Source organism: Centruroides vittatus, unplaced genomic scaffold, assembly GCF_030686945.1.
Source record: "Centruroides vittatus isolate TY-2023 unplaced genomic scaffold, ASM3068694v2 contig_3125, whole genome shotgun sequence".
Lineage (NCBI taxonomy): Eukaryota > Metazoa > Arthropoda > Arachnida > Scorpiones > Buthidae > Centruroides > Centruroides vittatus.
Window position 1 is genome coordinate 589,104 of NW_027122014.1, and position 12,260 is coordinate 601,363.

At 25.3% G+C, this 12,260-nt stretch overlaps 1 protein-coding gene across 1 annotated transcript in view; it reads right to left on the reverse strand.

Annotated features, from left to right (window-relative positions):
• Positions 1–3,552: 3,552 nt before the first annotated feature.
• Positions 3,553–12,260, reverse strand: part of LOC136973248 (RCC1 and BTB domain-containing protein 1-like) — a 37,281-nt gene continuing 28,573 nt past the window's right edge. Inside the window, exon 15 of the mRNA XM_067267958.1 lies at positions 3,553–4,958. Within this exon, the coding sequence (XP_067124059.1) occupies positions 4,818–4,958 (141 nt within the window). The 3' untranslated portion in view covers positions 3,553–4,817. The remainder of the gene's footprint in view (positions 4,959–12,260) is intronic.

Sequence of the window (12,260 nt, forward strand, 5' to 3'; positions counted from 1 at the left end):
CTAGGAAAACTTTTCCTAATCGGCGCTTTATAGCGACCGATATCAATCAGTAACTTTCGTAATAATAATATTCAATAAATAACGATATAAGTTTAGGAAAAATCACTTTAAAAAATATGTTAAAATATAATAAAATACATATAAACATCTTAAAATAATATATAATTTAATATTTTTCTCTTCCAATAATCTCAAAATGATAGGAAATTATATTATCTTCTTCTATCTATAAGTTAGTTATAATTGAATGTTAAATTATTGCCATTAAAATATAAATAATGTGGCTGAAATTGTAAATATTAAGAAAAATAAATGAAATAATTCCAATATTTTATAATTTATAGATAAAGTTATGATAGAACAAGTGCCAAAACATTCAGCTACTTAATTATAATATAAAATATTTATTATATAGACGATTAAAGTATCGATTTATAAAATAATTTACAATTTTTTTTTTTGAAAATTATTAATAAATGAAATAATATAAACTGTTAATTTTATGCTAAATATAATGAATATGCATTATTGTACTAAATTTAAAATTGTTAATTGGTACGGAAGAAATTTTAATTTAATGTTTGAATAAGGTAATTGTTAAAAGTTTTGACAATCAAGATGTGTTTGTTAATTAAAATAATTATGTTAATAGATAATATAATTAATAAGATTTGTTTAAAATATTCTGAAACGGTTAACAACTGATAAAAATCAAAAAAAATTTCATTTAAATTTCGATAAATTGTTACCAAGAAATTTATAACAAGCTCAAATTAATATTGAATTCCGAATGCCACTTACTGTTTTTTCAATTTATTTGCATAATTTTATAAGTAAAATATTCAACATAAATATGCATATTAATTCTAACTTGCTAATAAGCTTAATTTAATAAAATAAGAAGAATAATTATCAGATTTTTCCACGTAAGAAAAGAAAAATGAAGCAAAATCAAGTTATATAGAAAATATATGCAATGTGTTGTTAAATATTAAATATTTAGTTGAAAAATTGCTCAAAAAATAGTTTAAGAAGTCTATGAATAATTTACAAATAATAAAAAAAAAAATATATATATATATATATAATTCTATAAATTTTAAGCTTATAAAAAAATGATTTTGTTCGAAAATAAATTACTTTTTATAATTTAATTTAAAATAATAAAGTCGGATCTATAATACATATCAGTACTACATATCTTCTTCAAAAAAAAAATAAAATAAATAAAATTATTAAAAATTATATTGCCGACTCGCAATATAACATTAAGAATGTTTATCATTATATTTACAGTCATTGTAGATAAAAGATATTCATTAGATGAATAAAAAAAACTCCAGAAGTGTCGACACATATCCAATAACTGCTCTTTAGACTTAGCATATCAGAATTTGTTTGATTTTCTTTTTTTTTTTATTTTAATACCATATGTACATATCTATTTGCAGTCCATTTGAATGGAATCATTAGCATTTCGTATATGGATCTATGCACTGTGAAGAGCAGAAGGATCCTAACTTTCGTTTGTCCTGCTCTGTAGTTACAATACACAAAGTGTATGAATATAACCTGAAAAACGTGCACCACGTAATACCGAAAGTGATATATCGAGTACCTGTTAAGTGTTTTAGTTTTCCAACAGTACAACTTGTTTCCATCCAAGAATTCAGTCGTAGAAGAATAGTTTAAGTACAGCTATCCTCTAAATCAGAATTAGAATTTCGTATTAATATACACATATATAAATTATCTAATATAATAATTACTAAATTTATATATTTTGTTTTAAAGATTTCACAATTGATGTAAAATAACGGCAGTCGCAATATCTAAGAATACAATAAAACATATTCATTAAATACGTCTAAGATGGTTATAATAATAAATAAAGGATTATATTTTAGGATATTTTTTTTTAATTTAATAAATTATTATAAAAATATATTAAATATTTCTTAAAGCAATTTACTTACCAATTTTTTAATTAATTAATGTTATTATTGTTAATTTTGATTCAGAGGTTAGATGTAAATAGAAACTAAATATGCATAAAGAAGATATAATATATATGATACAAATGGAAGAAAAGCTGATTTCTGCTCTCTTTTTGACTACCATTTGTTGTAAATATTATGTAATAAATATAGTGACTGTTCAGTAATATTAAAATATAACAAAAAAAAAAATGTTACTTACATAGCTTAGTAGTAAGATTAGATACATTTTGCAGATAGCAAGAATATTTCAATATAATTTTTAAATTCTAATGTATTTATTGAATACTTTGCAATATTCACGAAAGAAAAAATTAATGTAAAATTATGTTAAAAAGTTAATAAATGTTAAAAAAAAACTATATATATATATATATACACGTTTTGGTATTATTTTATTCTGTTTTCATTAATCGATATGTTTATTAATAGATACGTATAATAATAAAATTGAAATATTTTATTAAAAATAAAATAAGAAAACTAGACATTTTTATTTATTTATTTATTTTTTAATATTAATAGCAAACTTAAGGAAAACCGAGGGAAAAAAACATATATACATATATAGATATGCGATAAACAAATATACAGTATACATATGTAAAATTTATATAATAATACATGTTCCCAAGTTACAACACTTTATAAAGTAAAAATAAAATTTGCGCACTGTTCCCGAGTTTACATTACGCTTACACTGTATTATTTATTAATTAAGAGAAAGTTTGTTTTATTCCATTACCAAAATTAATATTAATCACTTTTTAGTTTATTTGCCAGTATATAAAATATAATATTTAAATGAAATGGATTTTGCTGCTTATTACAGAATAAAAATATAATTTTACTCTATTGGAAAGTAAACTATAATTTACAGATGACTGGAAAAATGTTATTATTTTGCTTGTTATAAATGCGAAATTCCAAATTGGTAATAACTTAAGGCGTATAGTAAAGTATATTAATGACAATAATCCGCGTTCGTAAGTAAATTGATGGCTTATATATAAATTGATTTATGTATATGTTAATATTACTGATCTTTAAAGTTAGTATGCTTTAATTTAAGAAGAAATTCAAGAATTTTAAGAGTCTAACCAAGCTACTAACAAACATATAAATAATTAAAGATAAACATATATAGTCGGAATTTTATTCATTATCAACGATATAAAAAAATCTAAATGGGAAAGTTAAATAATTAATCGAGATATTGATTCGAACGAACTGGAAAAGTATAATTTGATAATTATTGGTTTACAATTGAATTTACATATTCGTCTCCGAAAATTGTTAATTTCCCTTTTAGAACAATTCAATAATTTTGTTATATTAAACTTTGCAAGTGTTCCTGAAGACGTAAATTAGCAATATATTAGTCTTTAAAAAGTTATAAATAAATTAATTTGTTTTTTAAGATTATTGTTATTTATCTGTTTACAATGATAACAGTAATGTTAATGTCTCAAGAAATTCAGTGATATATATTAATATAATAAAATAAGAACATGAAATATTACAATACATAGAATAAATGAAACTGAATAAAAACAATTATATTGAGAAAATTCACTGTGCATTTTTGTATACTAATTTAGAATTTCTCATTTATATTGAAGATTAGTTAATATAATTAGCAAAATAAATGTTAAATTTGTTTCTTGTATTGAAAAATTGAATATTGGGTGTAAAACTGAATATTAATTTAGATGCTATATAAGATAATCTATATTTTTAGAATTATAAATCTATTGAGTCTTTGCCTTATATACTAGCAAATATACTTAAATTATTGAAAAATTAATATTGATTTAGATAAATTTTGAAATATTTTCTCTTATTTTATGAATTAAAATTCTTTTGCAATATTGTAACAAATTTTCACTTTTTTAAAAAATATTTTCACATATACATATGATAAACTACATTATTTTAATAGATTGTCTCTTTTCATTTTCCTCTATTTTATGTATTTTATTACTCCACTATACTCTATTGCCTATAGAAAAAAGCATAATGAGATGTAATGTTTATACAATTGTCTGTTAATCAAGAAAACAGTGAACAAGAGATCGATTTCCTACAACTCATAACAAACAATTGTTTCAATACTCTAAGATGTAAAATAAATGTAAACATCATAGGAACATAAATATATGAATATATCTAAAATGAAGTTCATATTTTTACATTGGATATGTATTAAAAATTGAAATATTAAGTACAAAAACTAAAAAAGAAATATTTCTTTTCCATCACCATATAATGACAAGAACATTTACATTCTTACATTTAAAAAAAAAACAGAAATTCCATTTTCTCTAGAAATTATAATAAGTCCAGCTTATTCAGTATACAACATTTAAATCTCTGATAAAAATATATACCAATATGACATCTCAGATTTACTATTATCTGACTGTTGAGAACGTTTGTTGCCGAAACAAGTTCCTTTTATATAATATTAAGTGAACTTTCCAGATCAATATAAAATACTGTATGGATTTTTATTCCTTTCTCTTCTTTTAATTAATACTGATGACTAGATTTACTAATAGAAAACGTAAGTACAACTTAAAAATATTGCTAATTGATAGTTAAATTCAAACATTTATAAAAGTGATATTGTTAATACTGTCACAGGTTAACAGTTATTTCAATTATATCAACGAGTGATATTTCTTTCCAAGTATGACCACATTTTTAGTATATTATAAACAACTAGTCTACTGTTTATTTGATTTACTGCATAACCAACAAATTACCATCTACTGTAAAGAATTAAACATCTTTTTATTTCCTATATAAAATCCCTAGTTAATATTTAAAAGCACCGTGTTGTGCGGCTTTGCAAATAAAATTTTTTACGATTGTTTCGTCCAATTTATTAAAAGCTTCCGTCTGCGCTACGGCCGTTAAGTGATTGAGAGCAAATCTGAAGCAAAATTCTTCCAATTCCTGTTAAGAAATTATCATCAGAATTAATTTTCTTTTGTAATAATAAATATATAAAAAATTAAAATAGTATTTAATTTAATGGATAATGAGATATTGAGATAATGAGATGAGATGAATGTGATGATCTATCTTTAAAACTATTATCGATATTATACTTTTTGGGTTTGTATTTCTAAAAGCATTGATATTCGGCAATCGAGTGATAATAACATTAAAGTTTCAATATACATACGTCATTATATTTTCTCTCTTACCATAACTATATAATTACATACACAAATAGCAGTAGACATACTTGTAACTCAAATATTTAAATTATTATTAATTTATAAATCTTTTAGAATTATTTATCAGAAGGGTTTTAAAGAATTTTATAAAAATAATAATAGGAGGAGTAAATTAAGTTAAAAAAAACAATCCCAAAAATAGTCGCCAGAAGAAAAACACCATCATATTCAATAGAATCATTAAATATTATTTATAGAAAATGATAGTTATCTATAAAAATCAAATAACTAGCATGAAACTTAATCACAATAAGCACTAATGGTCTTCAGACAATATTCTGTAAATGATGATCATCTTTTTTTTCAATAATTCTGTTAATATAGATTTTCAACAATGCAAAATGATGAATCTTAGTGTTCATATAGGAGAGTATTCTTCCAAATAGTCACTTCAGGTACATTATTAAGTGAAAGATTATCAGTTAACAATTTACTATTATATAGTTAATATAACTGCTTAATTTGATATATACATATTACTTTCTGCATTTTTTAATCTATATATTTTCTTACATTTTAAAATTTTATTACATATTGTTTTGTGTAATCTCTATATATCAATTTTTCATATTTTATGAAGAATTTTATCTAAGGAAGTAATTACAGCAAAGAACTGAAAGTGTATAAAGTAGAAATGAGGATTTTAAACTTTTGTATCCTCATTCCTTTAATGATACTGTTGAGATTGTGTAGTTTTGAAGTTATTTATAAAGTTGATAAAATTTTGCCTATTGTAAATATAGTGAATATCAATATAAGGCCTACGTTCTATTATAAATATACTGTCTATTATTTTAATATATATTTTTCTCTATATTTCATAATTACCATTATATATTACTGAACAGGTTACAAAATAACTTCCTTGTTATAAACTTTCCAAACAATCTTGCTATTAATTTAATAGTTGATTGTAAAAAATCACGTTTATTCGTGTTTATGAAGTTCACTTAATTTGAATTATATTTACTCAATTTCGTGAATTCCTTATTGCTAGATGATAATTTATTTATAATGATAATCATTGTTTTAATGTTATTAAATATAATTCCTACATTTATATTCTGTTTTTAAAATGTTTTTGAAGACATTTATTACTTAAGAGCTGTAAATTTAAATGATAATGATATAAATTAGTTAAAAATAATTATGGAATTATGATTTTTAAATTTATCAATTTTTTTCTTTTTTACTGTGATAAAGGTGAAATACTTTGAGAAAATCATTTCACATTATCTATTTAGTACAAAATAGAAATAATTATATTGTAATGAAGTGTTATAACATCTAATAATATGATTTGTTACTCCTACTTGATATCAACTTATCACTAAAAGTTTGCTTAGTGCTTATTATTAAGATAAATTAGTTACAAAAAAGAAAGAATGTTGTTTGTTTCAATGATGTTTCTAAGAAGCTTATGATAAGTCATTATGAAATACAATATATAGCTTCAATTATTTTGGTTTACACACATTGTAAGTATTCATTAATTTTATATATTATCCATGAATATGAAGAGTATAACTCATTGATATCAAATCCAAAGAAGTTGAAACTCATTTTTTCCTCTCCTTTTTATTCAACTTTTAAACTAGAAGCAGTGACATATTTCAGCTTTATTGCCCTCTTCAGACTATATGAACTTTAAGTACTGTAAATTTACGATCATACGAAAAGTAAAGATTACAATACAAACTTCTCTGTTATGATTTCTTTGAATATGATATCAAAGAGATTACATACTATAAATTTATGGATAGCATAAAATTAATGAATACAGATGTTTATCGTCATCCTTAATGTAAACAGCCAATCAGTAATTGAGTGAATAAACCATTAAACAATGGTTGTTGATTGGATTTGCCTCTCATCATAAACTCCCTGTATGTGGAGTTTTCAGGTTTTCTTCATGTGTCTAACAAATATATATTGGGTTGTTCGAAAAGTAATTTCGTTTTTTCCATAGAAAAATAAACGCAATATTCTTATAATAAATAAACATTTTATTGAATTTTATATTGACCATTTTGGTCAAATACCTGTTGTCATTGTTTCTGGTAGTAGCATGATTTCACATTCATAAAAATTTTGATCGTTGTTTACAAAAAACTTATCCAAGTGATTTTTGACATTTGTCATTTCAAGTAAATGTCTTACAGTTAAAAAAATTTGTATAGACCAGAACAAGTAATAATCTGAGTGTGCCCGATCTGGTGAATATGGTTGGTGTTATAGCACATCCCATCTAAGCTATAACAGTTTCTGACCAGTTACCAAACTTGTGTGAAACTTGGCATTATCATGGTAAAACACTACACTTTGTTTGTTGATCAATTCTGGCCTTTTCTGTTTGATGATATTACTCAATTTGTTTACTCGATGGCAGTACACTTTCGAATCAATTGTTAAATTGTCTGGTAAAAGCTCAAAAAAAATTTCTTTAAAATCCAACCATAGAGAGCATCTCTCGTTAATAACATGTGGAACCCATATATCAAGCTTTGAAACTAAACCAATTCGTTTTAAGTAATAATAAACGGTTCAATTTAACAGATTTAATCTCTTGATGATTTCACGTGTTGTTATATGGCAGATTGCTTCAATCAGTACCTATATTTTGTTTTCATTGGCTTCAAATGGCCATCCAGAATGTGGTGTATCTTCGATATTAAAATTGCCAGAACGCAATTTTGTAAACCAGTTTTGGCACTGTCTTTCTCTCAACACATCTTCTCCAAACATGTACCACAATTTTTTTCTTGTTTGAACAGCATTTTGATTTTTTAGTTATAAAAAAGCAAAATATGCCGAAAATGATGCTTTCGATTTTCCATATTTGATGGGTCACCGAAAAAAAAAACAATTGTACAGAATCAAACAAAATTTTTTACAAATAAGCCTTAAAATGTCAGCTGTCGAAGTATATAATGAAAATGTGGTTTAAAATAAAATTGGCTGGTAAAAATACATCTAATTCCTCTAGTAATAAAAAAACGAAATTACTTTCCGAACAACCCAATAGGACCAGTTTCCAGTATAAAGTCCTCCTGGATGGTATGCTCCTTCAGCAGATTTTCCATATGTTACATTGCTGTATCCAATCAATATAAATATGATGTTGCATGATAATTTTACTGATAGAAATAAACAATAGTAAAGTAAAAGTGCTTATTAGCCTATAATTCAAATCAAATGCTATATGATTTTAAGACTTATTAATAATATTATAGTAGTATATTTTTGATCTATGAATCTATTACAATGAAGCAGTTTATGCAATCCTTCCAGTTTTTATACTAAACAAAAAAAAAAATAAATAAATAAAATAATTTTCTCATAGTAAAAGTAGTTGATTAAGCAAAGTTAAAAATTAGAATAAAAATATCGTAATTATTATATTTTGTTTATCATCATCATCATATTATATATATGTATAATTCTCTAAATAACACCTATAAAAAATGATACGCAAATCTAATAATATATATATAAAAAAATGGATTCTATCCTCAAACTCTATACAATATTTAAATGAAGATTATGAATATGTTTATTTTTAAACTGCATTGAATTTCATTTCCAGTTTTAAAGTGCAGTAATAAATAAATGTTATTACAAGAATATAATGGAATAATTATCTAATATTACTAAAACAATTTTCATATTATTATTAATTAATTATAATTATTATTATAAACTAATCACTTGCATATTCTCAGAAAAGTGAGATCAAATAATGAAGATATTTTTTTCCAGTAATAAATTTTGAAACTTAAAACTGTTTACAATAATTTATATATTATATAATGCTATCATATCTAAAAAAGAATACCTATTTTTTACTAGTCCCACTTTGTTATAAATCTTCATATTTAGCATTTTGAGATATAATTCTCTTCAGTCTAAATTTTAACAACGTATAAAAGAAGTTTGGATAAGACATACAAATATTAGTTTCGCTATTTCAACATTTTCTAATGTTCTATCTTAATTTGAAATTTTAAAAATAGTTTTAACATTTAACAATTATGTAAAAAACATTGTCAATTCATATTGGAGATTCCTCAAAAATGTGTATTTATTTAACACAATAATAATAATAATAGTAATAATTTTCTGAATTTTTTAAGTGCTTTTTCATATGCAACATATTTGCATATTACATAAAGTTAAAATTTCTAAAATGTTGAAAATTTGCTTTTATAGTTTTTATATTTATTAATTATTAAAATCTCATATGGTGTAAATGATATGTAAGTATGTATAAACATAAAGAAGTGTACTGTATGTAAAAATAAAAAAGCTAGAAAGAAAATCTCCAAATTACTATTACAGTAGAATCTGCTTATTAGAATCACTTGGAACTTCCTACACTGATAACTATAAACGACTGATAATATTAAGTGGCATAAGTAAATAAGATCAATGGAAATTTTGATTTAAAGATATCATCTTTATTGATTAAAAGAACACACCAAAACAATTATAAAAATATATACAACTTGAAGACTAATTAATTAATTGACAAGACTATGTCTTGTTTATAAAATCATACTGCCTGATGTGTTACCAGCTTAGAGGTATGAAGAAGTACATGTCAGGAGTTGAAATTTGGCACAGAATATAAAGTGCCCAAATCATGCGTGCATAAAAAAAAACAGACTTACAGGTAGTCAGGAGACCGAAAACCGAGACAAAATAAAATAGAAAATGGTGACACTCTCTACAAACAGGCAGTAGTGTGAGATTTGCGCATGTGTTGCGGTTGGTAAGCTGGAAATACGAATATCGTGAAATTGAATTTTGACAAACATGTGCGTTGGGAAGTTCGAAAAGCAAATGTTGCTAAATTGAATTTTGACAAATGAATCCTTGAAAAAACCCATTCACCTGTCCTGTGTTATTCGCCACATGCTAACCTTGACTGATTGACCGAAGATATCTCGTTTTATCATCGGAACTTTTTGAAACTAGATGGCGCGCCATTATAATTTTATATTAAAATTAACTTCCGAAGTAGAATTATTTTTTCTTTTTACATTTATTAATATATATATATATATATATTTCGTTTGTGCAAAATAAAAAAAATAATTGCGAACAATATAATAGCCACCATTACTTTTTTCAAGAACAGGAAATTTTCGCATTGACAAAAATTCAACATGGGGCGTCATGCAATGGAGAGAAATTTCAACATTGGATAGGTTAATTTCACTGATAATGCATTGTGGATGACCTTGAGGTCATGACTGTGGCTGGCAAAGTTTGAATGATTGCACTCAAAACCAGTGATACCAAAGATGATTGGAGAATGAGAATGAGACCCATCGTGAGCGTTGAAGTGATCCTGCTTAGTAGTGAATCTCCAAGACATAGTCTTGTCCCAAATACGAACTTGCCGTTTTACTCGCTGTAATTCACACAGTGCTGTTTACCTTCTGTTTTTTGCAAACTGGCTTTAACAAAGTTAGCATATAATTGGAATAAGAAATGCCAGCAAACTATTGTACTATGAGCAAATAATGATTAAATGTGTTGTAAGGAACTGAGTCCGAACGTTATTTTTATTTTATTATTATTTCCGTTTTATTATCTTTTGTTTGGGGTTTATGTTTATTTAGGACGAAGGTTCCCCACCACTCTCTTGTTAGTAATGAAAAATGAAGATAAAACAACTCACGGAGAAATAAGCGCCGTAGGAAAAAATCTTGCGCACTTGCGCTGCCCAGCGGAAGTAACAGTCCGCAGAAAAAAAATGGAGGGGGGAGTCCCCACAATCACTAGTAGAGAAATACTTGATAAACCATCTTAAACATCCCAGAAAATTATGATAAATATTTTGTAAACGGTTTATAAGCTTTGTCGGAAACTTAAAGCTGCCAGAACAGAAAGTTAATGTTAGCAACTAAGTATGTAAATAAGAGGAGTAACCCAGCTCAAGTGTGATGTCACCTCACAGTATAAAACCCGTACGTTAACCAAAGAAGGAGGGGTGATTTCCAAACCGAGGTGAATTCCAAATCGAGGTGACTGTGAGAGCGAGGTTAATTCGAAAGCGAAGTATTTTCTGATAGAAGTCCAAATTGATAGTTGGACGATCCAAGGTGTTAAAGAGGAGTTTGACTGACGATTTGACGATATCGAAAGGATTGAGGAAATAGTTTTCTTCGTATAGTGAGGTGATGGATAGACGTTTAATTAGTAAGAGATTTTGTTCATAGTTTCTAAGTATTTGATTTGTCGAATTTCAAGGGGAATTACTATTAAGTTAAGCTAAGTAGCTGAGTTTATTGTTGGGTTGACTTGTTGATTTTCGTTAATAAATTTTGTTTGGCTTATTGACATTTGTGCGTAGTACGTTCTAGTTATTAATTAAATATATTTGAACTTTTGATTTGACTTGGTATTTATCGTTATTATTACTAATCTTTCGGTGCATGCTTAAAAGCCCAGGCCTGGCAAACTAATCTCGAATCTGCGTAAAGTACCCGTTAGGTTAACGGAAGTTTCACCGACCATAATTATAGTCGGTTTCCTAAGCTACTAAAAAAATAGTACTTTACAGTGTAATGTTTAAAACAGTAGTTAAGATCAGTTTTTGGTCCCCTAGAAAGATTTTTGGCACCACAGCATCAGTTAAAGAACACCCTAGGTGCCTTTTAATTGATGCTGGCTGTAGTGCTCTTAGTTGAATGCTAGGTGATTGCCAAGTGCACCTATAATTCAGGTGGTCCTGGTTAAGATTAATAACAATTGTCTGTTATCAGCCACATGTTGAGGCTGATAACAAGAAAAGATGATATAAAAATGCCTATATATTTGATGATAATGATAACTATAACTGAAACTGTAATTCTAATAAACAAAGATTTATAAGTGTATTTTAACTTGTATATTTTGGGGCAGACTAATTCTGATAATATTAGACAGCTGACAACAATATTTGTGATTACAAGAACCAAATTCTACTGTATTATCAAATTATTTCTTAATTAAAGACTAATTTTAA